This window comes from Manacus candei, unplaced genomic scaffold, assembly GCF_025592945.1.
Source record: "Manacus candei isolate 608988 ecotype Guabito, Panama unplaced genomic scaffold, ASM2559294v1 h1tg000044l, whole genome shotgun sequence".
NCBI lineage: Eukaryota > Metazoa > Chordata > Aves > Passeriformes > Pipridae > Manacus > Manacus candei.
In genome coordinates this window covers 362,268-389,984 of record NW_026138092.1, presented here as the reverse complement: position 1 = coordinate 389,984, position 27,717 = coordinate 362,268, and the positions used below count along the sequence as shown (strand labels likewise).

Sequence of the window (27,717 nt, the reverse complement as noted above, 5' to 3'; positions counted from 1 at the left end):
TTCTGCTGTGGGTGCCAAGTATACTTGGCACGTTCTCTAGTTTCACCCACTTGTGCTTGTTTGGGGGGATTGGTGTTTTTTGGTTTTGATTTGGCTACTGTTAGGACTACATTTTTGCCTTCTTAAATTGTAACAACTTGAAGGACCGGATTTATATCTGCTTGTAGGTCATCTTTCAAAACTGTTCTAATTTTACTGTTCTTTCTTATGTACTTGAGCAGAACAATTACCTGGGGGTACTTTTTAAACAGCACGGTATTTTAGTACTTCACATAGCAGTCCTCTAAGTTCAGATCTAAATTATCCAGTGCTGTGACAATTAAGCCACGTTTAGACCACAAAACCACCCCAGTGAGTTCAGACATCTATAAAAATGAAATACTGCTTTTGTTGTGGTTACATATTGTTTCCTATCAGAGGATACTGCAAAGTTGTTGCTGCTGCAGCAGACGTGTAATTCTGATTCAGATAACACTCCTCCAAATACACAAAGAAACAAGAACCTCCCAAACAATAACAGATGTCAGCAGCATCTGCAATTTAATATTTCATGAGAGAATATGCTCTGCCATGTGATGAAATGCCTGAAAAAATTTAATGCTACCTTTCATTCAGTAGTTTTTGATGTAATCACAAATAGGGAGATTGATGTTTCATCGTATTCTTGGAGTGCAAGCCAATGGGCTCTTGTCAGCAAAGAAGTGAAGGTCCCAAAGAGGAGTAACATTGAGACAAGTCAATGATTATTTTTTTAAACACATAACACTAGTGTGCTTCTGTGTTTTGGAAGAGAAAAAATACTCCTCAAGCTATAATGCTATTGCTAATACCTATATAATTACTAAATACTTAATAGGGACTATTTATACCGTTTCTTAATTTTCTTGCATCTTCCCTCTTCAGTATTACTGCTACTTTGACTTAAAAAACTGCCAATAGTTTTGGCTTATGCCCATATACTGAACATATTCCATCTTTGGCAACTGAAGCATACATTTTCCCCAAACTCAGTCTCTTTTTCATTATTAAATGTACATTCAACAAGAAATCAAAACTGTTTTTCATATAACTCTTGCCCTCTTGAGGCTACCCAACTACAGTCACACCACTTGAGAGGAATCAAATTCTCACCACGGCTTTATTCTGTAAAATGTACCTGATCTCTGTCTATTCTGTCCTCCCTAACTTGCAGTCACTTTTTATCAACCCCTCTCTAGTGCTGCACACGTATCAAACAGTCTCAGGCTCAATAGACTCGTTCTACTCAGCTTTCCTGTGACATGTCACGGAATCATAGAACACCAGGTTGGAAGGGACCCTGAGGATCATCAGGTCCAATCTTTCTCAGCAAAAGCATGCACTAGATAGGATGGCCCAGCACCAGTTGAACCTTAGAAGTGTCCTACTGTTGAAGAGTCCCCCAGTTCCCTGTGGAAATTATTCTAATGGCTGAGAGTACTCACTGTGAGAAATGTTCCTCTCGTGTCCAAGTCCAAGGGGGCTGCATGTGAAAGGCTTGCACTTAGATGCTCTCCATACTGAACATCGACTCCTCTGTTTCCTCAGCCGTGTGTTCTGGGCGAGTCCTCTGAACAACAGGACTGGCAGCAGAACAAGTAAGTTTGTGTGTATTAGTGGAAATGAACGAGTTGATTTAGTTGGTGGAGAAAATTATAGTGTTCTGAATAGAACTGTGGAAAATCAGCCAACTACTATTTTCTGTTTGGAATTATTTTCACACAAAGGAAGGCAGAACTACTACAAGTTATCTTCTGAAAGAAGGGACATTAGGGTAGGGTTCATAGCAGTAGGCTACAAACTTTATTTTCACTTTAGGTGAAAAATACATCCTGCAGAAAATCAATATCTTCACCATTAGGTGGAAAATACAGTTCAGCTGCAGAAAAGGTAAATGCAAGAGGTGCCTTCATTTTTTTTGTCAAAGATCATAGTAAATTTGCCATGCTCATACCTATGGCCTTACAGTATCGTTTAGGGTAACTTCAGTATGGATTCTGTCACATCTCCTCGTGCTGCTGCACAGTTCTGTGCATCTCTTCCTCCTGTTACTGCCTACTCACATGCTGGATCTAAAATGAGTGTGTGTGTATTAGTCATCTTCCAGTTTTATTTGTCCTAACAAATACTTGAATACATTCTGGAGCAATTAAAAATATGAAGAGGAAGACTAGTGATCTTGGTCAAAATAGATTGTGCTCTGACAACCATGAGGGTAATCACATTTAACAGAACTAAAATGATACAAAAACTGTTTTGGTCTCAGTTGTAAGTAAAAATGGGACAACTTTTGCTGGTAGTATTTGAGAATGGTATGGTGATGCATATCATTACTCAGTCAGTCAGCAGCATCTGTGGTTCAAGAGAAGGCTCCAAAGAGTCCCTCAAATTAAAAACTGTCTTATGTTAACGTATCTAAAAACTGAGATCAATACCACACAACACTAGTGCTTTCTCCTTCCCTTCAGTGAAACACTTAAGTGTGTGTTCTTCGATGGCAAAATCCACTTGCAGCAGCATTTCACCCTTGTTTCACATCCCTGCTTTTTATCAGCCCAGCACAAGGTGGGGCAGTGTTTTAAGGAAGGTCCATGAAATTAAAGGGTTAAAACAGCCAGGCCAGGTGGGGGCAAAGGTCTTAACTATTTTGGTGGCACTTCAGAGCAGTCCTTGAACAGCTGTATCAGCACAGGAGGAGCAGCAAATTGTAGCTCTGAGCAGAGCAGCAGGGCTGGTAAGGGCAGGATTTTTTCAAGTCAGCTTTACTGCCAAAGAAAATTGGTCATGTAAGTACTCCACGAGCAGCAAGTAGAAGATTGTTTCATAATTATAGCCTCAAACCTCAAGCTGGAGACAGTACAAACATGTTTGGGGTTTTTTTCAAAAAAAACCATCATGCCAGCAGAAATCAGGTTCTACTCTGAAAGCTCTTGCCCACCAGAAGTTATAAAATTGCTTCTAAAAGAGGTCCTGAAAAAAAAACACTTTAAGCAATAGCAAGAAGTAATTGGGGCTACGGCCAATTTAGAAATTCAACCAGATCATCATACAACACTGTCCTATGGTTGAAAAGCACAACAGTTCTGTATTTCTGCCATCAGTTACTTAACATAAGTTCTTCTTTAATAAACGACATGGTTTCAAACATCTGCTTAAAAAGAGAAAACACAAAACCAAACCCAAAACCCACCAGCACATAATCCCAACTCTTCTGAAGGGAACAACTTCGTAATACCACTTTAGCTCCTGAAAACAGCAAGCTTCTAAAGAGATGGGTGGCTCAAATGTTATGGATAAGTTAATATTTATTTTGTAATGGTCAGTTGGGATCTTTTTATCCCCACTGCACGTGGTCCAAGTTAAATGTTAGAACTTTTCTTTCAGGATTTCACCTCATCAAACAAAACAAAACACAAAAAACCCGAACGAACAACCCTCCCTCCATATCATCGTGATTTTTGGGTTAGAGAAAGTGAGGAGAATAACAGTTTTATTACAACAAATATGATTATGTTCTAGGCAATATCACTGTTTGTAAACATTTTATTGTATTTTGACAAATATGATGTTGGTGAGTGATACATTGGAGTTGAAGTTAGAAAAATGGGAAGAAGTGGTCGCTAATATATCAACAGTTGCATCTTAAAGCCTTCGTGTATTAGTAATTTAAAATTCTGTAATGTACCTGAATAGTCTGTAGAGTTATGTGAGATATAACAGGAAATCAGATATCAGTTTTACCTTTTTACAAGTAAATGTACAAAAGAGTGGAGATGATGGTCAGTTCTTGTTCCATTCACATCTTAGCCACCAATTTTGATAAAGCAGCCAATATAAGAAGCCTGTTTCAAGGGAAAGTCTTTTAATATGTTGTGGTTTGTTGGTGGGTTTTTTGGTGGCTTTTTGTTTTTGTTTTTTTTTTAGCAGGTGTATTTGATTTATTTATATAAAAGGGAATAAAGTGTATTTGAAATATTTATTCTCTTAGAGAATTTTTTGGTTTTTCATTTGAGTCCCAATATGTGTGGGTCACACTGCTATTCCAAACCCAGCAATTTTGATCTGAACATAATGTATGTAACATCCTTGTAAATATGCCATAAATTATTTGCAGTCTGCTGCTGGTGGTGTGGTAGTTATATTTTGAATTTGGGTGTCTGGTTAAGGGTAGAAAAAATTGTACATTTATGGTCGAAGTTGAATTTTTTTAAACTATGTTCATTAATAGGTAAAGAATTTGCTTTTCTTCTGTTGTTCTCCCGGCACTTGTTCATGCTAGCATGGTACAATTGACTTGTGTCTTACCTCAAAGAATTTTAGCCTCTTAATAAAAGCATTTTTAAGAAGACTTTAAGAAACTGAAAATCTTTTTACGGTGAAATCTGATATTCTGGTCTTCTGTTAGACGATGGAAGTACAGCATTTTCATTCATTCAAGCTATATGTTTCAGTATTACTTGGGATGTATTAACAAAGAGAATATATCTTAGGAACAAATTAGTTTATGAGGATCAACACAGTTTGTCTTAATTCAGTGTTTCTGTTTTAGCACATGTAGCAACGTAAAAGATGTGAATATCTTCTTTATTGAAGAGTATTTTCTGTTACTTTCTTTCCACTGAGTTATTTTAATGACAAGCACTACTAAGATTCTCACGAAAAGAAAATATTTTGAATTTTGGATGTGGCTTTCCTGCCAACAGGTGTTTATATACCTTGTCCCTGTCTCCTGTTTTGTCTTTTGTCTCCTAAATTCTGGTACAGCCAAGATTGTCAGTCATTCATACTAAACTGTACCTGTTCAGGTACAGTTTGGAAATTCTGCACCTGTTCAGGTAATCAGGAAGACATTTCCACTTCTAAAAAAGAAAACTGATAGGTACGTCTTCTTGAAACAGGGTGTCATTGGGTGCTTTTTAACACTTTGTATTTCAAGAAGATACTTTAATCTCATATTTCAGGATAATAATGTTGCTTTAATTAGTAAATGGTGAAGTCTATTGCAGGTTAAAACCTATGCATTTTAGTATTTTGAACTACTAGTTATTAGTTAAAATTTGCTTTGCCTAAAGATTACTTTATTTCAGTGTGGTTTTCAGTGTCTTACTTTATTTGGTAAGAGTAGGATTATTCAAACCCTTCTTATGCCACCTCTTACTGTGACGCTTGTGACATTATGGGTTGGATAAATTTTTAGTGAAAGTGAAGGATGGAAATGCAACTTTCCTGGTTTTGCTAAATAAAACAAAAAAACCCCACCAAAATTCAAACCAATCAAATTAATGTTTTCAAATTAAAAAAGCAGGCAGCACACTGCTGAACTGTTTCAGGCAGGAGAACTGTAGCACTTGTGTAGGGTTGTATCCTTTGGTGAAGATGTGTGCCTGTGTTTCTGGGGGGAATTGAAGACACAGCAAGGGAGCCCCAGGGAGAATTGGAGCCAGCAGTGGAACACAGCCTGTGAAAAACACAGGAAGGTATTTTTTGGCTGAGCACAGCTAAAGAAGCCTTACTGTGGACTTTGCACATTTATTTCTTTGTAGAGGTAGAATTTTATAGTTCTTTGTAAATGCCCAGGACCAAATCAAGATGCTCTGCAGAGAGCAGCCCCTCCCCTGTTTCTTCTGTTCCAGTGACGAGTGGGTGATGGAAACAAGCAGCCAGCTCAGGTCAGATAGGCAGCAATGTGCATTTATTTGTGTGGGGAGCCTGGGTTTTTTTCTTGGATGACAGAGATATAAAGGTATGTACTGTCCCAAAGATTTTTTTGCTCTATCACCTAGTCATGTTTCTTTGCTTTCATGTTATGGCTTATTATTTCTATCAACAGGCTGAGATGTGAATTTTCAGCTGATATGTCATTTTCCTTTCCTGGGCAGTTAAATACCAATATATGCTTTCTCTATGGAAACAACTTCTCAGAGCTTGTGATCAGAGGCCACCAGATATAAAGTGTATCAGTTTATTTTGCAAAACTGATGCTTTCTTGCTGCTAAGAAAGTTTGCAATTCTTATGTAAATTTATAAGCTTTAAAAAAATGCTGTTGCAACTTTTCCAATTCTGCCAGACCTTTATTGTCCATAATAAAGAGTCAGCTTAAAAAATGAATTTTTATACCTGTATAGCTCTGATAACAATTGAAGGATTCCTTGCTTGGGCAAATTAAAATCAGTCTCATGGAGGGGAGGAGGGAGGAGAAGGGTTTTGTTGAGGAATTGAACTTTATTCCTGTGTGTTCTTCTTACGATTCCTCTTGAACTTCTTTCAGATGTAATTAGCACAGACACACATGCACACACCCTTTGTGTTTTTTATTGCACCTTTTTTCCAAGCTGTCTTTCTATCTAGCTCTGTTTTATCTCTCCATTATGATTTTGTTCAAATTGGAATTTGTACAATAGTGTACACACACGCATATCTTCAAACTATTTTCTCTTGAAGTTCTATGTGAGAGTTACTTAATTTGTTACCAAAACTTTACCAATGCAGTGGGTCGAGAATTAAATAGAACCTGAATTTCCTCCCTGCTTATTTTCTTATCGTTCTAATAATTTTATTTCTTCTTCTTTATGAAATAGGCACCCACATACCATTTGATCATCATGGGGATAAAAAAAACCAGTACCTGCAACTGAAAATAGTACTGTTTAAGTAAGCTGTCACAGAGCAAGGCTAGTGTCTCCTCAAGGGTGGTGTTGAGTAGCCTTCAGTAGCAGTGTGTCCAGCGTGTCCTGGTGCTGCTGGGGACCACTTGGTCCCGCTCCCAGAGTTGTGTAGATCTTCCCATCCTACACAAAGGAGCTCAAAGGATGCATTTCCTTCACTGCCTAATCCCAAATGAGTGCCAGGGTAGTTCAATACACTGTTCTGCAGGAGGTTCCAGTCTGTGGAATAATGAATACATGACTGCATCTGTTATTAAAAAAAAACATGTGAAAGAGGATCATGCAGGGGTTACTAAAAAGATGCTAATCCTGGCTTTTTAATGCCTTTGAATACCAAAATATGAAATATAAATCATGTCTTTAAAACATAGTTTTCTGTTTAAGTTATGTAGACAAGTACTTGTTTATACAGTTTGATTTGTAAATGTCTTTCTGTGAAAAGGCAGTAACTTTTACTAGTCATTTCCTGTCTTTATTCAGAAACATTCGTAATTAGTATGACAGTAGGTTGATAGCGGTTTAGTTCACTTTATCCAGTGTCAGTTGAATTTCTGGTTATTATTTTTAGAATGTACAATAAAGCTAAGAGGTAATATAGTAGCTTTTTCAGTGGCAAAGCTTGTAGCTTGTATGTTTTTATGTTCAAGTTAGAGGAATTTTATTAAAAATTTTGAGAAGACATCAGTTTGGATAGATATTACATCAAGTTTAACAAAGACAGTTTGGGATCATGGGAAAGGGAATAGGTACTGGTGCTAAGCCTTTGTTCTCTGGAACTCTTAGAGAGTTCTTTTTTCTAAACTCAGAAGTGCTCCTAAAAACCCTGTTAAAAGCCCACCTGTCTGTGTTTTGTAGGAACAACAGAAATATGTCAGGCTGTGGTATCACAGTAGGAGAATTGCTTGTAGATACTATTTGACTCTTATCCGAGGTCAAAGCACAGTATTTGTTGACCTTCCTATGTAGGCTTGATGCACTGAAAATCTGGGCTGTTAAACTTGGGAGTCATATGATTGTCTAAATCCTTACTTCTCATTCCCGATGTTCCAGAAAAACAAGGCAGAGGCAATTCAATCAGGCTTAACAGTCCTATGGCTTTTAACCATTTCTGAATGCCTGTTAGGGGAAATGGCGCTTCTGGGAAAACCATTAGCTTTTAAAATTAGTTGGCACTATTAAGCACCTTTCATCTGAAAACTGGCAAGTAACTGCAAACATTTATTAAACAATTAACTCTTTAAAAGACCTAGACACACAGCAATACAGTGAAGTGACTTCTTATAATTACCATAGGCTTATAGTAACACTTCTAGTAACTTAAAATAATGTGTATATTCATTTTTTTGCCAGTCATGCATGTGAATTGGCAAGTCTGTTACAGAGAGAAAACTACACCTTATTTTATGGCAATTAGTATATCAATTTACTTCACATTCTCAAAGTGCTTATTAATTTTAGCTCAAAATAGATCAAATGTACCACATGTGACTGCTGTATCATAATACTACTTATCTATTTTTAAATCTAAATGGACTCTGGGAAAGTACTTTGCAAACTTTTGGCTTCTGTTGCAGAGGAGGTTTCCTATGTGTTCCTGGGTAAAGTGCCTCGCAGTGGAGTCCTGTAGTATCCATTCTGGCTGTGTTTTAAGCTTTTATGTGTGTTAATAATAAAAACCTGAAATAAAACTCAGGTGAATTGTGTAAATCCTTTTTCAAAATGAACGAGCTAGGGAAACTCCATCTGCTTCATTTCAGTCCTGAAAATGTCCAGCTATTGCAAAAGAAAATGAGATGTATGCTGAAAGTCATGAGCTCAGAATCATTAGTGGTATTTTGTTTTGTAAATGTTTTTTCTGTGAACTTACATTCAACACCAAAGAAATAATTATTGTTTTCCTGTGTGTTAAGTTTACAAGCTTTTCAAAACTTATTAAGTGTTTCTTATTGAAAATATATCAACTACTGGAAAACAGTCTTCACCTTTCTTACTCTGCAATCATGGAATCACGACTCAAATGTTATGGGTAAGTTAATATTTATTTTGTAATGGTCAGTTGGGATCTCTTTATCCCCACTGCATGTGGTCCAAGTTAAATGTTAGAACTTTTCTTTCAGGATTTCACCTCACCAAATTATCATAGTTGTGAAAATGGATAAAGTAAGAGTTGCCAAGGCAGTGAAGAGTTTTGGTGTTTTTTAGGGTGAAGGCTGCTGTAAAATACAACAGATAAATCTAAGGGGAGCAAATGAAATGCTGCTAAACTGGTTGGTTCCATGGTTCCATCGGAGCATTGTGGTGGTGTATTCTGATTGTAGTTTGGGTTTTGAGCATAAATATGTGTAATTGTCGCTTGCAGTAATTCAGTTTGAGAGTTACAGACAAAAATACCAATGGCAAGCAGCACCATGGAGATATCAGGGGAGTACTCCAGGGGAGTACCCTTAGGTGGCAGCCACTGACAAACACAGTCCTCAGTAGACTGTGGCTCTTTGGTTGCTCAGCCTGTGAGCCAAGCAGCAGCAGTGCTGGGGCTTCCTGAGCTCACTTCATGCTGCAGTCTTGGCTCTGGCTGAAGAGACAGCACGCCAAGGTCAGATTTTTTTATTTTCTTTTACTTCATATGAAGACATCAACATATTAGTGACGCTGCAGCCACCAAGTTTTACAACTTGAACATTTTAATTGTTATCTATAGCAGTATCAGGTACAAATGAAGCAGGACAGCAAAACAGATTTAGCAAACATTAGTGTTGGGGTTCATTTTCTCAGCATGCCTGAAGTGTATCTGTAGTTTGGTATTCATATTTGAGTCAGCTATTGCCAAGTCAGACGTTGCTAAAATATTGAAGAATATTGAAGAAGTGGGTGTTTTGTCTTTCATTTGCGCCCAGTTGGCAGTCAGTAACTAAATTAAGTTTTCATTCAGATTGAGAACTGAAATGAAAAAAAGTTGAGATAATGAGATTGTGTTAAATCAGTTTTTGGCCTTTGACCTTCTAAAATTAATGTTTAAAACAGAATTAAGTGTGGAATTTTATATAGACGTGGAGTATTGTCCTTTAAGTTTAAATGGCTGAAGAATTGGGGCAGTGAGGGGTTAGGCTATTTTCTTCTCCATCAACAGTAATAGACCAGACCTCTTTTTATCTGGAAAAACTTTGCCTGCACTACACTTTGGGGGCTTGCATTGTACAACATATATATATACATATTTTAATGATATGAGAGACTAAAACTGTTGTAATTGTTTGAGACAATACTGGTGAAGGTGCCTTTTCTTGCTTTCTAACTTACCCTCAAACTGAAGTTTTGCCTGCTCAGATGCAGAACCCTCCTCCTGTCCTTCCTTAGCCCCTTGGATCACTTTTGCCTCTGCCTTGTGTCAGCTCCCTAGAGCAGTCTTGCGTCAGGACTCAATTCCTTGCTATTAGCCCTTCCTCTGCTTTTTTTCTCCCTTTCCTCCCCCCAGTTCTGTTGCAAAATTCTAATTTTTGACTGAGTGTTTGCAACATTCTGGTGTATTCTAATACTGTTACGTTCCCCATGTTTGTGTCATAGTTGTGTCATATTTCAGCCTGTTGTAACAATGATTAATCTCAAAGTTGCTGGTGTAAATATTACTATCATAACTTTAAAAGATCTATTTCACTCAACATGTTTTCTTAGGAGGGTCTAATTTGGTTTTTTTTTTTATTTAGGACAAAAATCAGACCTTATTAAATATGTCCTTTTTTTCTTTATAATACTGATTCTCTTAATCTGTAATATGTCAGCCAGTTTAAATTGTTTACTGTCAGAAGTCTAATGTTAATCCGTCTTCTTGTCTGATGAAAAAAAAAAATTAACAACAATGTTTGAACTTGAGGATGCCAATGTAAGCATATGAAACACCAAAATAAGTCTTCTTTTTAATTTAAACAAAACCCAGTCAATTTTATTTGAAATTGTTTCCATGTATTTGACTTAGTTTTCTATTAAATTTCAGGCTACCAATTATTTTTAGACAACATAAATTAATGAGAACAGATGGAATGTATGATTAGAGATTTTGGCATATTGAGCAGTCAGACTGAACTGAAAAATACTTAAAAGTATAATATGTGGGACAAAATTATATCAAAGAGGTATTTGCAAAAGCAGGGGTGCAAAAGGATGCTTTGGAGAAAGGCAGAGGGAGCCCCAGGGCTCAACCCCTCTCACACTGTGCAAGGCGTGAGGAGTGGCAGTGTCTCCAAGGGGTGACAGTGTCTCCAAGGGGTGACAGTGTCTCCAAGGGGTGGCAGTGTCTCCAAGGGGTGACAGTGTCTCCAAGGGGTGGCAGTGTCTCCAAGGGGTGGCAGTGTCTCCAAGGGGTGACAGTGTCTCCAAGGGGTGACAGTGTCTCCAAGGGGTGGCAGTGTCTCCAAGGAGTGGCAGTGTCTCCAAGGGGTGACAGTGTCTCCAAGGGGTGACAGTGTCTCCAAGGAGTGGCAGTGTCTCCAAGGGGCCGTGGCCAATGTCTGGAGAACTGTATCTGTGCACGTGAATTCACTCCCTTAAGGGCCTGAACCAAAGAATTTCAGTAAAAACTGACCAAAGGAGTGGAAGGAGGAGAGAGATTCTGCTTTTCAAAAACACTACCTAATGTATATTTGTATAATGATGTTCATATATGATGTTTGGAATTAAAATATTTACCACGAGGCATGAATTGCATTTTTTTAATAGTATAGAAAAGAATTTGTCTTTGTAGAAAAGGAGAAGAGTTAAAAGTTCATGCTAAGTTTGTTGCCCTGCTATTTTCAAATCTATTGTAGGTGACTTGCCAGCATTTTATTATCAGGGTTGTTAGTTATGGTTTTGTTTGGAGTTCTACTGAAAGTATTCTTTTCTTATTTGTGTTCCTTGAGGTGGTTGCTTTAAGAACAAATTTGTACCCAGGATATCAGCCTTTCTTTTCCTTTTCTTAGAGTGAGTATATACGTACCCACTTTCCTTAGAAAGTTGTGTTTCAACATGAATGGCTATGAGGCTGCAAGTTTTCCAGCAGTGCATAAAGCTTTGATCTTCTAGCTGGAGTTGTAATTCAGGAGTAAAAGAAACTTTTCTGTGTAGGCTGTGTAGAGTGTTAGGAAGGAGCTCAATAAGCTACATCCAAGTGAATGCATATGAAGGAAGTGTAAGAGGTGTAAAGTAATTTGGGATCCTGTGTTTGCTTTTGGGCAATTTGCCAAGTCTTTGTTGTTAATTCTATGAAATAGTAGATTGAGGAGCTATATACAGTTTTAAATGCTCCAGTCTTGGTGGAGGGTGGTGATGAGCATTAATGAGGTGCTTTTGATAAAGACTGTTCTTGAATTGGAACTCGTGGTGTAGCTTTTCAGTTATGAGAATCTGCTGCTCTGTTCCTAGAGTTCATGGTTATGTCCTAGAGTCCTAGAGTTATCCTACAAAAAGCAGGGAGCTAAGATACCTTTGGAGCCTGCCATCTGTCTGGCGTGTTTTCCCTGGGTGCAGAACCCTGTTCTCCAGGGGGCTGGTGCTGCACAGACACTGCTGCTGCTGGGGGACTAACGCAGAGCTGCTGAGGCTGCAGCACTGATGGAGTGTGGATTACTGCTGGGTTTAATCTGCTCTTCATTACCTCATGGGCACAGGTCTTAATGAACATATACCTGAAGATAATAAGTGTACAGAGATGTAGTTAATCCAGTAATTGTCACAAATGAATCTTCAAAAAGGACAGAAGGTGAGCAAAGGTTATAAAATCTAGTACTGCTTTTGTTTTTGCAAAGGAAAGAGCAGCAAAATTTGAGTTAGTTTAAATAATATCCTTCATGGTCACCTTCTGCCTATATCCTCTTTTCTCTTCCTACCCATCTTTCCATATATGCATTTTAGCCCTAGGATGTCTTTGGCACCTTGATAGGTTCTAAATTGGATCATTAAGGACTCAAAAGTAATATTTTGAGTTGTTTTCCAGGATCTATCTATTCATTCTACCCTCTGAAAAGTTCTGTGAGAAACTGTATTCAGTGTGCCTAAACAGTATTTTACTTTGGTGAAAATAGTAGGGGTTGCATAGATTTAAGGTGTGCCTGAAAAGGTAATGCAAGTGTAGATTTCAGACTGAGTAGAACTTAGAATCACATTCAACATGGACTCCCAAAAGCCATTCATCTTCAGAACTTGGCCATGTTTGGCATCCTGAATGCCCAACAAACCTCCAGGAACTGGGCAGAGTTGCATTAGACAATATTAGCTTTGTTAGCCTTGCACAACTTTTCAGAAAAATTGGGTATCAGCAGTGTTTTCAAAAATTACAGTAATGCTACATTTGCCTTATTTGGCTGACAAATCAGTTGATATTTACTTCTGAAAGTATCGACTTCACGGAGGCAGAGGAATGGGAATGTCAAAGTAGGTTACCTAGTAATACATAAGCAGTCATTTCCACTTCAGATAAGTATTCATTTAGGCTTTTATTTCTGTGTAATTTAGATGTTGGGCTTTTTTTTATCATATAGGAAAGATGAGGACAGGGCTCAGTTATTGCAATTACTGAGTTCATTATTTTGATATTTTGCTTAAATGGGATGCCATGTGTTTCCTTCCACCCACCCCCCCAAGAGTGGAGGGAGGTGGATCTTATAGTGGAAATAAGTTTAGAAAAAATTGCCCAATGTATTGCAGCTGGTACCTCATTTTGGCAGTTTTCTTGGATAGAGTTTAACATGAGAGGAATTGGAAGAAAACCAGAACCTTCCCACATGCCATGTGACTCCCAGAAATAACAACTCTGTATTGAGCTTGTTAGGAAGAATTATGAGCATCTGAGACTGGCTCAAAGGGAAACATGGTTGTTCTTCCAGGAGGAAGAAATGAAGCCTCTGCCTAGTTACAAACTTTTAAGTGTTTTTCTCAAAATGGTTCAAGTAAACGAAGATAACAAACTCAAGAAATAACATGTCTTCCAGCTCTGCTGAATTAGAGGGGTTTTTACTTCCCAGAAATTAGAAGGGCCTGCAAGATGCTATCATGAGATAGACTTCAAAACTTTTCCTTTATTTTGGAGTAATCATGGTTAGGATGGCCTATGCTATGATGTGACTGCTACAAGATTAAGGGTAGCATTGGCAGCTCTTGGCAGGAGCTGCCCCAGTGGGGAGGGCTGGCTGGGCAGTGCTCTGTTCTCCAGGGGTTGCAGTGTGCAGTGCAGGTGGGCACAGTGCAGGTGGGCACAGTGCAGGTGGGCACAGTGCAGGTGGGCACAGTGCAGATGTGCTCAGTGTGCAGGGGAGGTGTGCACAGTCTGCAGGGGAAGTGTGTGCTGGCCTGCACAGTGGCAGGGAAAACTCCCATGGGATTCTTGGGCAGGAGGGGATGGGCTTGACTGTCAGTGCTTTGAGGTGACTACTGTGAGAAGCTACTTTTAGTAGCAATTTGCAGTATGAAATGCAGTGATTTTCAGAAAGCATGTTTAATTATTCTTTGCTCCTATTTCTCTTCAGAGAAAATTAAAGGTAAATACAATTACAACTAATGGATGTTCTTGTATCTAATTAAAAACTAACTTGAAGATTTACTGTGATTTAACCTGTCAGTTAAAAGTTTACATTACATTTGATTTAAAATTGTTTCTTAGTTTAAATATTGTTGAATGGTGGAAAAGTTTATTTTTTGTGAAATCTAATCAAGTGAGCTCTGTCACAGCTAGTCAGCATAATGAAAACCTGCTTACTAGAAAGAAAATATTTGGGTTTTAAGCAAAGCGTAGAATTGTCAGACTTCTCGGAATAAAGATGTCGTGTATTATCAAGCACTGATTTTTGCACTAAAAATAAGCAAAAATTTTATGTTCAGCACAGCTTGTAACTTATTCTGTGTAAGCTGGTGAAGGAATCACTAGTTTCTTTTGATCTTATTAAAAAAAATCTTTGATCGTCTTGCTTTGAAAGTGAAAATACAATTGAAAGGTTGAGGCTGCTTGAGGATACAGTATTAAGGCATTATATCTTTGCTGACATTCATAGTGCATGCAGAGCTGACATGCCATGGGAATTGTTTGACTTTGTTCAGAGAATTACAAGTAGTGGGGTATTTTATGCATAAAAAAGAAGAGAGGAAACACTGTGCATTTCTTCTTGTAGGATTTCTGTCCTGGAAAGTGCTTTCTGCTTTCCTGTGTTTTTAAACAAATATAAAAATAAATTAAATATATTTGTAGTCATGTGTTTCTCTCATTCTTAGCAAGTGTAAGAGTGTAAGGTAGATCTGACCATTCTACCTGTCCAAGCTTTAGTTGTTTGGCCTTTATTGTAAAGTAACACTTGGGAAATGCCAAAGGATACTGTGGACCGAGAAGTAAATGCCTGTTGCTTACTGATAGCTGGAAAACACATTTCATAAATAGCAAAAGGGAAATGTTTCTTTTTTTCTTTTAACTTGGTAAATTATTTCTGTTATATGCAAATATAAATACAATTTAAGAATATATTCAGACTGCTAGTGAATAAGTTCACCTTAAGTGAAACAAAGTGGATATAATTTATAAATTAAAACACATCACAGATGGGGGAAAAAAGTAAGATCTGTGCACTTTGCTGCTGCCTCACTAAGAAAAATAGCCAGTAATTAGGATGTTGGTGTGTGAATTATTTCCCCTCTAAAAAATCTGATATATGTAGTTGTGTTTATCCAACATATGACACGTGAATGACTGAGTACTTTTAAAATTTATTGTTCAGTATTGCAGTTTCTGTACCTCACACTTTGTTTGGTCTTAAACCAGCAGATGGCATTTGTTATTTCATTTAAGTGCAGGCTAACATAAATTTTGTAAATGTGGTGTAATTAACTTCAGTATATAGAGAAATGCTGTTGTCTGAGCTTTACTTCAGATGCCTCTGCACTCATGCAAGTTCCTGTAACAGACTCTGCTTGCTTGGCCCAGCGTGCGTGAGGAGCAGAGTGACCCTCGAAATGCCCTCTCACACGCTGGGCAGCCCCTGTCCTGTGGCCAGCAGCAGGCTCTCTGCTGGCAGGGATTTAATGCCATTTTCCACTCCAGCTGCTTTAGTCATCCCACTGGTTTGGGGAATCTCTGAAGCTGAGCTGGGTGGTAGGAGTGGGGGAGCAGGATGCTCTCCAGGGTAACCTGTAGTCTATGGGGGAGGCACTGGAATACAGGGTCTGTACAGTGGTGAGATCATCTCCACAGCACATGGCCAATGTTTGGTACTTCACACCATACTTTATGGAAGCCACTACTGTATTCTAGTTTGCACTCTGTATACTCTTCCATTCCATGAAAAAGCACTATCCCTTCCAATGGAGTTACTTTGGGTTTGCTTTCTTTCTTATTTGGATATTTTTTTAATTGAACCTAAGTGTTTTGGAGGAAAACAAAGGTATGAATTTAAAATATTTAGCTCGAGGTGGAGTCAGTTGGTTTTGTTCATTTTTTTCTGTAGGAAATGTGCTGGTCATTTAAAATGCAGATAGGCTTCCTGAAAGAGGTATTAAAATGGCTCCAGTTACTCTAATATTTAGTATTCTGGTCTTTTACTCTACGGTACAGATCCGATAGTAGAGTGTAGCTGCTAATATAGTGAATAATTTTTGCCTACAAGATTTTAGTTTAGGTGAACATTTTACTGCTGTCTCTTCTCTTCCTCTCAGTTTCTCATATCAAAAATTACCTCTAAATGTGACTCTAGATCTCTCAGAGTTAGTAATAATTAGTTATGTGAGGCACTCTGACTCTGGGGTTTTCAAACCCAAGCGTGCCTCGTATGGGGCAGTTCCTTGTAGTGCTAAGTGACTAAACCAAGGAAGAACAGACCAAACCTGCAGACTGTAGGAGAAGCAGAGCTCCTCTATCCAAGGCTTCTGGTAGCCAAGATCCTCTGCACAGCAGCTGCTCGCCTGCAGGGGCCTTTGTGGTTTCTGTGTGAGCCGGGTCTTCAACATCCTTGTTCTGGGAGAGCAGCCAGAACTGGGGGTGACTTCTCCTTGAGCCCAGTCAGACGCTGACCAAAATGTCCATGTGGTTCTTCTAATTCAGGCATTTTATCTTACTCTTTTTGGATCAATAACCTATTAATGCTCATTACTAATCGACATTAGTAATTAGTTTGATGTAAATTAAGTGGACCAAAACCTTTGTCTGCTGTTAGGTTTTTCAGAGAGACAAAATCCACTTATTTTCTCTTTTGCTGAAAAGTAGCAAGCTTTGTGCAAAACTTCTGATTGTGTGTCAGACTGCCTGAAATTGTGCTAGAAAGTAACTATGGAGGGTTATTTGAGTAGCTTGTGATTTCGAAAAGGCATGGACCAAGCAAATTTTGCACGTACTTTCAGATTTCTTGTACTTATGGGAAAGCAGCTGTTTCAAAAATGGTTCTTGGCTAACCTTTGCTTTATTATGGAGCAGCTGTATAATTTGTATTCTCATTCTGAAAACATCGATCTTGAGGTCTGAACTGCCATATGGCAATCACCAGTGAGCACAGCACCTTGGTGGAAGCTGTGTGAAAAGCACAGAGAAGGTGATGTGCTAGGAGAGAAATCCAGTTCTCCTTGACAAATTGGACAGTTTTGTGGAGGATTTGGCTTTTATAATGAGACCTCTGTCCCCTTCTTGTGTGCACTAGATTTGGGACTATGACCACAAGGTATTTGATTTCAAAAAGGCCAGGTAATACATTGGTAGAAGTGAGGAACCTTGATCTGCTGCCATGGTATGTGCACATTGAAAATCGCATCATCTTAGATGATGAATTTGTCAAATTTTGACAAGAAAACTGATGGGAAGAGTGAGAACTCTTAGCTTGCATATGAAAAATCAGATGCCAAATTTGACGTTTTTCTTTTTTTCCCACCAGGTTCTTACTTATTTTTTTATTCATTTTGTATCATCCTGGTTAACAAGTAAATGATGCTGTTGGACCATGCAAGCCTAAATGTATGTTTCCTGAGGAGATCTGAAGGCATTAGATGTGTGCTGCAGTTAGACTGGTGTACAGCAGATGCCAGCAGAGGCCTACTGAGTCAAAATAGAAATATGACCAGCGTTTCCATAGCAACACCTTCTTCCTGGCAGTCCTATTTATAGCAGTGCTGCAGCCCCAGCCTCGGCGCAGCTCTCGCAGGGACTCTCGAGGAAGGGTTAACCTTGTTAGTCAAAAATGGAGGCGTAAAGGTACACCAAGAGCGCATGGGTTTACTTTCTTGGGTTTCAGTCAACAATGAAGTTACTGGTGGTGTTTATTTTGAAAAGTCTCTGTTTCAAAATGGAGAGCCATCGAATCTGTAAGCTGTGAGCAAACACTGCTCCTCCTTCCGTGTGTTCAAGGAGAAGTGCAACCTCGTGGCATAGTGCTGGATGTATAGTGAAAACACATCTGCTTTTTCAAGAGCCTTTTTCTGCCTCTGCTTCTACCCATAATTCCTTCTGAAATATGCATGCCTGGCAGGATTCAAAATGGATTTTGTTCCATTACATAATTTCTGGTGAAAATGTTTGGGGGGGTTAAGTTACAAAATGGCTATCTGTATACTTTGTTTTACATCCTTTTCTCTCAAGGTTTATATAACAACTAGAAAAATACCACACGTATTGCCTCAGGCTTATAGCAAAGACAGTCTAGGTTCTTTAGTATATGTCAGGTAACAAATTTGAGTCATTAAATGCTTATAAACTTTTGTATTTTCTAATTCAAAATTAGACAGGTAAATTGTTTTCTTTTTATGAAATGTGTTGGCTGCATCTTTTGACTTAAAAATACCTTCTTTATTGATCAGTAAGATACCTGGAAAATTCAGCAAGATTCCCAAGCTCTTAAAAATGGAGGATCCCTCCCTAACACTTTGTATCAAGTAATTGCTCAGTCCTTTTGTAATAAATAATAAATATTTAAGTTGTATTTTCATCTTTCATTCTTGAAATAACTGATACATAAAGGAAAAGGTGTTTCATCCAGCCATCAATTTTTAAAGCAAATAAATAAACTTTCTCTAACCTCTAGAAAAAAAAAGTTCTTCATTATTCATTTATAAGGTTTCTTTAAGTTATTTTTTCCACAGATTACAAAGAAATATGCATAAAATGTCACAAGATGTCTTTTTTTAATGCAGATAAAGACCTCCTGTGAAATTAAGAAATATTTAATTTAATATTATGTTTAATATTTAAAATAAGAAGATAGAATATTTTTATTTAGAGAAATAAAACAAGAAACCAGGAAGATACTAAGTTTCAAGATTTGGAATTAAAACCTGAATTTTGGTTAGCTGTAGGCGATCTGAAATTTGTTAGCATCATAAATCCATTTTTCACGGTTCTGTCAAGGAATACGGTTAATTGTCTTAAAACTCCTGTTCTTGACTGCAAGATACTCAAGGTATTCAAGGTATTGACCTTTGTTAAACACTAGAGAATGTCGTTGTTTGCACAGTCCTGGTTTGCTTGAGTATAGAGAAGTGCCCACGTTATCCTTTAGGGCCACGTTCCGTGTTCTCCCAGGGAAGTGTCACCGTACATTGACATGCTGTTACTCAACAGTGGGGTCCTGGGAGGAGAGGAGGGGGCTCGCTTTCTTAATCCTTCGCTTTTAAGGCTTGACTGGTAGGGCAGAATTGCTTCTTAGTCATTGAGAAATGATGTTTTAGCTGAGATGATGAAAAATAAATTGTCCACGTAGCTCCATGATTCCTGACTGTTTTTCAGCAAGGAGCTGGGAGGTCTGTGCCTGGGTTATAGTGCTCTTCGTTACCTGTTACAGGGCAGCAGACCCTGGCAGATGTGCACAAGGTTATGGGTTGGCCATCAGGAAAAGTATAAATGGCTTGGTTACCTTTATCAGCTTAGAGGACCACTATGTTAGCCCTTGTCTATGGCTGTCATCATTATGTTGCTTTTTATTAAACTGTGGGAGAGCAGCTTAAAAGTTTTTACTGAAATAATATTTATCAAAATACCAGACCTTGAGCATGCAACGTTCAGATTCATGGTTGAATCTCTTACCCACTGCTTGGAGTTTTTAATATGTTTTAAAATAATGTGAAGACTCTGTGGCTAGAATTTAGCAAAAATAAAATTTCTGCTGAAAGGAAATTCTTAACATTTCAGCGTTAACTTTGGCTGCAAGAGTTGGAACTTTGCTATCTCTCGTAGAACAGAAATTTAGATTCTATTTTGGGCTCTGTTCTTCATATATAGCATATAAAATACTTACTGTGGATAAATTAATTGGAACACTGGAGTGTCAATAAGATGAAAGATTAAGTAAAAGGAAATAGGAAGTTCCACCTTTAAAAATCATGGACTTCATTTGAAGATGTTGAAGACCATGTGGGATGTGGGTTTCCCATAAAATCAGTGTGTTAGTATTTTGTATTGTCATTGAGCAATTGCCTAGATTAGGAAAGTGTATCACTACCTGTACGAATATAACCAGCACTTTCTTTTCAGGTTTTACATGTGCAGAATTTCTGTAACTGTGTTCGCTGGCAGCGGTTTGTAAAATTCTGGCAAATTCATGCTTTCTTTTAGGAACTCTTCTAACAATTCCTTTTTGGTAACCTGTTTTCACTTAAACCAGTGCACTTCTGTAATCTCACAGGACGGGTATTTCTGATTCCAATTTTTGACACCTCATTCAAGTGTCCAGGTTAGTCATTTGGGTGCATTTCAGAGCTCTGAATTTTGCTGGGCACATTTGCCCTGTGGCGGTTTCCACATCCCTCTATGGACTCTAGATGGCTGGCAGCCCCTAACTTATGTCATGTGAAGCAATGTGAATTTTGTAAATTGCTCTCTTAGATCAGGGAAACAAAATGTTTTAGTTGAAGAACTGTGCAAAGGATGACAGTAGTGTAAAGGCTCAGTACCATGGGAGAGGAGAGGGACAAGACGAGCACACCATCATACCAGGGGGCTTCGTTTACTGGAGAAAACAGACAAATATAGGAAGAATGTTAAGTCTCTTGGAAGGGTTTCCTGAATGCCCAAAGATTTGCAGTGAGCTACAGGGAGAGCATGTCTGTATAATTCCAGAGGGGCTCTTCAGTCCTGCAAAGTTCACCAGGCAGGGAAATAAGTATCTTGATGTTGTGTAAGCACTTTTTATGTTGCTGTATGGAAGGTGCGTAACATTACTCTGTCGTAAAGTGGTAACATAAAGCATATAATATATCCCCTCTGCCTGTTTGTGACCCCTGGTAAGGCAAGCACATCCTCCTGGTCTTCACTAGCTCTTGTTTATGGCAGCAAAGCCTTGAACCGATGGGATGTTATGGATGTCATAATTGATCTTGGAACAGAGCAGGTGAACAGCTGGAAGGCATAAGGTGGCACATGTAATGAGGTGGCTTCCAGGGAGGGTTGAGGCACCAGGCCCTGACAGGAAAGCAGCCTGGTCACCTCCAAGATATCTGGTGCTCACCTGGATTTACAAATGACTGTGTAAAATGTAAGCATTTAGACAGTTGGTTCCAAATTTTGAACAGGTGCTGGAGAAAGAATTTACATTTCCAGAGTGTGTGGAGCCTAAAAGCAAAGAGTCTAGAAAAGTAATCTGTGGTGTGGCCAAGGCCCCCCACGAGTGTCGCGGTGCCTGCTAGGAAGGACGACCAGATCCGTGCAGTCTGTCTGTCGGCATTTGGATTGTTTGATCATGGTCGTGGGCAGTTTGTCATCAGGAGGTTTTTTCTGAGGCACAGGGCTGTTATGAAATGGTTATGTAATGTCCAAGGGTGGGTATCTGCTGACATTTGAAAACTATGCAGTGAGAAGTATGGTGGTGAAAAATGAGAGGTATGTCTTTAACACGTGTTGACTGTAAGGCAGGAGACAGATTGTGGAAAAGTTATTTCAATCTTTCTTAAGAATAGCCTAAATTTTTAAGAAGCCACATCATAGATGTGCGAAGGATATACTGGAAAACCGGTCTAATGTATTTATTTTCATTTTCACAAAAATTAATATTTAGTATTACCCATTGTAGGCATGCAAAATCACATCATTTGCAAACTAATGTAATGTTAAATACAGCTATCACTTTATTTTCCTTATGTTTTGTGCTGTTAAAAAATATGCTTTCTAGACTTACTCCACAGTTGAAAGTACTCAAAAATATTTAAAATACTGAAAGTATGAAAATACCGATGTATTGAAAATACTCTTTCTTGTGAAAGAATTAAATTGTATTCTCCAAAAAGTTAAATGCATTTGGTTCATTCTTAGAGAAAGCAGAACCCAGTCTGAAAAAGTATAATGCAGTTTTGTTTATATGTACAATAGAATTCAACTTCTTCAGACTGGTTTTCCTCAAAGGAGGAAAATAATACCTTTTTTCCGCCCCATATTAAAATAAGCTTATTCAGTTGTGGTTGCAAGTAACTTCCTTGCTTAGAAAGTTGATTAGCTGAAAGCATGAGATTACTAATGATTAGATTCTAGCTGGTTTTGTTTGCTATGATGATTTCTCAATAACAAGGGAGGAACTGCAGAATAAGTCACTTTTGTTTTTTTTCACACGTGGTTGTGGTAAATTAAAAAAATATATACCTGCCTTCTGATCTTTACTTCTGAACAAGATGTTTATAGTATTCTAACATAAAATTTATTTATATTTAAATATAAAATGTAACGCGTTCAAAAGCTACGAGAACGTAGGCTAGAGGAATGAGTGCTGTTTTGTTTGTTTTTTAAGAAACAAACCACTTTTCAGTTTCCATGAGAAGAGACCTTTGGGAGTATAAGGCAGTCCCTGAGAGCTTCTCTCCGCAGGAAGCGGAGCAGAGCAGTGGTGGCCCCGCTGCCGGCAGGAAGCTGCCCCGTGCTCAGCTCTGTGGGGCCGGGCTGTCCCGCTCCCCGGCCGGGTTCTCTGGGCCAGGAAGCTGCCCCGTGCTCAGCTCTGTGGGGCCGGGCTGTCCCGCTCCCCGGCCAGGTTCTCTGGGCCAGGAAGCTGCCCCGTGCTCAGCTCTGTGGGGCCGGGCTGTCCCGCTCCCCGGCCAGGTTCTCTGCGCCTCTGGGCCAGCCCTGGGAGTGCGGATGGCAGCGCCCAGGGAGGGGCCGTGTCACCAGTGCACGGGCACCGCGCTGCAGAGACTGGAGGGTTTTGCTAATCGCCTCTTCCATAGGCACTCCAAGCATGGTGCACAGGAGCAGAAAGGCACTCAGGACAGGGAGAGCCCACGGTGCTCTGAATTCACTGCCCGGTGGGATGCAGAGAGTAAGTAGTGGGCTTGGTTCGCTCGAGAGATGTTTGCAGTTCAGTTTGCCTCCTAAGGGAAGCACTTGTGTGTTTGTGATCAAGGCTGAACACCGACGGGTGATACATTTCCAGCTCCTCACCTGAAGGTATCGGTGTGAAGGACAGCACATTGCGTCAGGCAGGGGACATGGGGCTGCTTCATGAACTGCTGGCTGGCAGGAGAATTTATCCCCTATTCCTTCTTTTCTTTCAAAGCACAGTTGACTTGTTTTGGCAAGCCCTTGCCCCAGTTCTTACTTCTTAAGTACTTCCTTTATTTTCAAATGAAATCAGCGAGTTTAGCAGAAATAGAAAACTCTTAACTAAAGACTGTTTAAATGTTTAAACTTTCAAATGGGTAGATGTTGCTGCACAGATTAAACTTCTAATTATAGGGGTTTTCATCATTCATGGTTCTATTTTAAGGGATATATACATTAGAAATGCTTTATATAGTGTAAGCAATATAACATTCTGTTTGATTTTAACTATTACATATTAACTTAGTGTAGGGATGCTGGTTATCATTAGCGTTAATTTCTTAATTAGCAAACAGTTTACAGTATTTGTATGGTTAAAAAGTTTTCATGGTTGTATTTTGGCTAATAAGAGAGATTTCAAAAAAATCTCAATCTAAACAAATTGATGTTTGATTTTCTTTTTTTTTTTTAATTTTTAATTTTAAAGCCATGCAGTATTTTGCAGAGCAATTCTTGTGTCTGGTTAAATACTCATTTTAAAATGTTACAATATGGTAATTTATGATAATTTTGTTCCAAATTTCAGATTCATTGATGGGTTTGAGATAGCACAATTATTTCAGTTGAAGATAGGCTGTGTTGGAAATGCTTAACATCACAGTGTTACCATGAAGAAAACCAGTGTTTATACATCTTGCTTGCAACTTAAAATGTTATATGAGTAGGGAGTGAATCTGTTCTCAGAGGATAAGCAGTAAACAGGGAAACAAAAAGGTGTTAATGCATTGACCTAAAATAGATTGAATCTAGGTCTCCCAAATGAGATAGGAAAGAATTGACTCGTTTTGTTGGGAAGATAAATGATGAAAGTGCATAAATTCTGAGCTTCCACTTCTCCAAAATACTTTCAGCTTGGTAAAAATAGACACATACTTGTGTTTATGTAGAAGCTCTTTTTTATGTAAATAGCTATTTGAAAAAATAACACTGAAGCATTTCTGTTTATATAACATGAAGAAAAAAAATGGTATTGACCTACTGACACTTACAAATTGTGACCTGTTTGTGTACAAGTCTGTACTTTTTTCCCCTCTATTTAAGGCAGGCTTCCTCATGTGACATGTTTGATGAGGAAATGGACTGTCGTGTCTCTTGATAAACGTGGTGAAAATGGCTGTTCTGTGAATGCTATTTTAAGTCATAATTAAGCAGAGTGGTTGCATGCAGTGTTCTGAGCTGAAGTTGCTGAGCTGGTAGCTGAATAGTGGGTGTCTATGCAGCTTTGGTTTTGAGGTGAAATTCTGAATCTTTATCCTGAAACTTTACTTTCAATTTCTAGATTATTTAAAAAAAATAATAATTTAAATTACTGTAGGTACCCATGAACTAAGTCCACATTTAGCTGGAGTGATAGAGAAAATAAGGAGTACAGGGAAGGGAGTATTTCTCTCTACTCCTGACTCCTAATTAGATCTTCAGAAAAATACATCTTCTGTGAAAATTCTTTGTGAAACATAAAAGAGAAACAAGGTGTTGGGGTTCTTTTGTTTGTTTTGGTTTAGGTTTTTGTTCGTTTGTTTGGAGGTTGTTTTGTTTGTTTGTGGTTTTTTTAATACCCAAGAGTTCAATGTCATAGAATTGCTTAGTGTCACTGAATTCAGGTTGTAGATTAATTTCACAAAAAGTTTAATGAATAAGCAGTGTTTTAGAAACATGCTGGTGTTTGTCTTATAAGGATATTTGAATATTCTCAACTATTTTGTCCGTATCACTGCAACTTAGAGATATAAGGTTTTAGATGAACCTACATGGCAGACAGCGTGAATTACTCTCAGAAGTTCAAGGCAAAAGCACTCTTAATTCCTGAAAAAAGTTTGGAAAATAACTTCTCAAAATTTTTGTTATTTTAGGCTTGAGGTGGAATCCATTTGAACAGGAAGTTAATATACTGATACCATCTGCTGTAATGAAATACAGTAACAGGTCTGTGTCTATTCTTTCACAAGCAGTTCCTGCTGAAGCTCTGGGTTTGCTGCAGGGGAAGGAGCTGTGCTTGTTGGGTGGACTTTGTGTTGTCAGTCGCCTGGTGTTGTGGGTTTAAATAAATTGCCTTGTGGTCTATGGCCTTAGGGGTTTTTCAGTGGTTGATTTTGAAATTTGCCATCATTGCTCTGTTATTTTGATATATAAAGCATGTGGTTTCTCCAGTGTGCCTTGGATTCTTGATCAATGCCCGAAATGAGTGTGTTCTGTAAATTCCTCAAAGTCCAGAAGGGCAGAGCTGACTCAGGGCACCACGGGCCTTGGAATCTGTTTGCAAGAGCTGCCTGAGCACACGTGTGATTGTGGAGCCGGGCCTGGGAACCAGGTCAGTGGTGCTGCACAGCCCCAGGGTGACAGGGACAGATGGGAGCCATCAGAACGATGCTTTTCAGTCTTCCTGTAGATGTCTTGACTGTGACCACTTGCAGCTATATGGAACCTGCATTTTGATTTTTGTTTCGTTTTATTAGTTGCTTGTTGCTCTTTGAATGATTGAAGTGGGAAAGCAAAGGAAAATGAGGCTGCTTGGTTTTGAACATAGAGCCAGTAAGATCAGCATGAATCTTTTATTCTTGAACTGGTACGAGTATTTTCCAAATCTGCATAAGAGAACACATTAACAACTTGGATAACTGAAATGGTCAGGAGAGGCAACACTAGTCCATCTGTCATCTTCATAGTCTCTAAATTGAAAATGGATGGGTGATGAACAGTCAAAGGAATATTATTTGGTCTCTGATTCAGAATAATACCAGTATACTTTCAAATACTGTGGAATGATGTATAGAGATTTAGCTGAATAATTACTATATATTATATGAGTGTGTGTGAGAGAGAAAAATGCATGTGAAATATGAAATAATGTACAGAGCACACTGTATGAATTGCTTAAAGCTTTAGAATAACTACTAGTTGGGTACAAGTCAACAGATAATTCTGGTCTAAGGTTGCCATGGAAACAACCAGTGCTTGATATAATTGAGAACATCTTAAACCCTCCTGGTGTTTGCATGCTTTTTTCCCCTGCCATTTTGAGTTGCTTTAGACATGAATAGGTAGCATTGGTCAGAACAGTAGTAGTTCATGAGCAAACCCAAATACCCCTGTCCTGAATATTGATTTTGATATTCTGCTGGTATCTTGTGCTTCGTAGTTTTTTGCATCACAAGGAGCTCATAAGGAAGAGCAGCTCTCTGGATTCTCTGTGCTCTCTCTAGTTAGTGTATAAGTGTGTTTAGAGATTGAAGCACTGATCTGAGAGACTAACATACTTCATCAGCTGTTGGATTAATATTAGGAGCAATATGTTTCTGACAACTAGCTTTTCAGCATGAATGGTAAGTCTTTTTTATTCCCTTTGACACTGTTTTTTTGTTCTGTCTTCATAAGCAGGGAAAATCTACCAGGTTTCCCTTTCTTGTCTGCATAGCTACATCGACTGCTGATTTCTTTGTTTTTGTAATCGACTCACTGTGGGTTTCTATTTAAAATTACTAGCCTTAAAGGTTTGCAGTTTATTATTAAACTGTTTGCTTTGGATAACTGGTATTTAGTGCTTTATTTTAAAGCTTTCTTTTAGAAATAACTTACAAATCATTAAGGCACAGAATCTGATTTGAAAAATTTTTAATTGAATATATACATGTCGGTTCGCTTAATTTTCTGTGCCACTCATAATAAATTATTTAATGTTAATTAATACAAATCAGAGAGGCCTTCTGAAATAATTGTAATTATTACCTAAAAATTCTAGACAGGTATTTGTTGTTTTTCATCTGAACCAGCTTATTCTTCTATGATTTTTAGTCTTTTAAATACTGGGATAGCAGAATAGTTGAGGTCATTCATGGAGATAGGGGAGGGCAGTCTCATTTGAAATGAGATGCTATAATAGATCTAGTAAACTTATCAGGCAGGTATTTACTTTCCAAAACCACTGTGACTACTTATTATAAGGTACTTTGAATATAATGGAATTATGAAGTACTATATTCTTGCTTGGAATATTATTGAAAGTTGGTTTTAAATATATGAACACTGTATGTTTGTTTCCTTGGAAAAAGATATCCTTTGAAAATTGTTTGCAAAAAGCCCAAATATGCTAGTTTTCAAATTGATGCCTTTGTGTTTCAGACAGATAGTCTGGAGCTTTAGAAAATGACTCGAGGCAGGGATTTCTTGAAAAGAAAGAACAGTTAATCATGTGTATGGGGTTTGTCTGTGTGGTTTTGCTTCATTCTACAAATTTAAAGGACCATTTTTACAAAGGTTTCACTTGTGTTCATGGCATGACATAGAGTGGGAGGAGTTATCCCACTGCCTTATCTAATATCAGCTTGTCTATACTTATCTCATACAAATGTGTTGAGGTCATCTTCCCCAGAATGGAAAGCGTGGCTGTCGTTTCCTTGCTGTGCAAAGTACAAAATACAAATGTCAAAGCAGGTACAGTTATTCAGACGGTGTTTCAGTACTTTGTACATCCAGCACGGAAATCCGTGGTGCAGCATCACTGCTGGCTGGTTAGTAAAGCTGAAGGCGCTGCCTCT

The 27,717-nt window shown here is 38.3% G+C and overlaps 1 protein-coding gene across 8 annotated transcripts in view; it reads left to right on the top strand.

Annotated features, from left to right (window-relative positions):
- The window catches only part of PRKACB (protein kinase cAMP-activated catalytic subunit beta), an 83,595-nt gene that overhangs the window by 26,630 nt on the left and 29,248 nt on the right, over positions 1-27,717 (top strand). For 2 of the 8 annotated variants that reach the window (XM_051796075.1, XM_051796077.1), the window contains exon 1: positions 20,991-21,140. The exons of 3 other annotated variants lie outside the window; for them this stretch is intronic. Coding sequence is in view for 3 of the 5 variants with exons in the window: in XM_051796067.1 (XP_051652027.1) it covers positions 22,724-22,904 (181 nt within the window). In the remaining 2 variants the exon portion in view is untranslated. Of the gene's footprint in view, positions 1-20,987; positions 21,141-22,708; positions 22,905-26,078; positions 26,506-27,717 lie in introns of those variants that run through there. 3 more of the 8 variants (XM_051796068.1, XM_051796067.1, XM_051796072.1) reach the window with 3 other exon arrangements.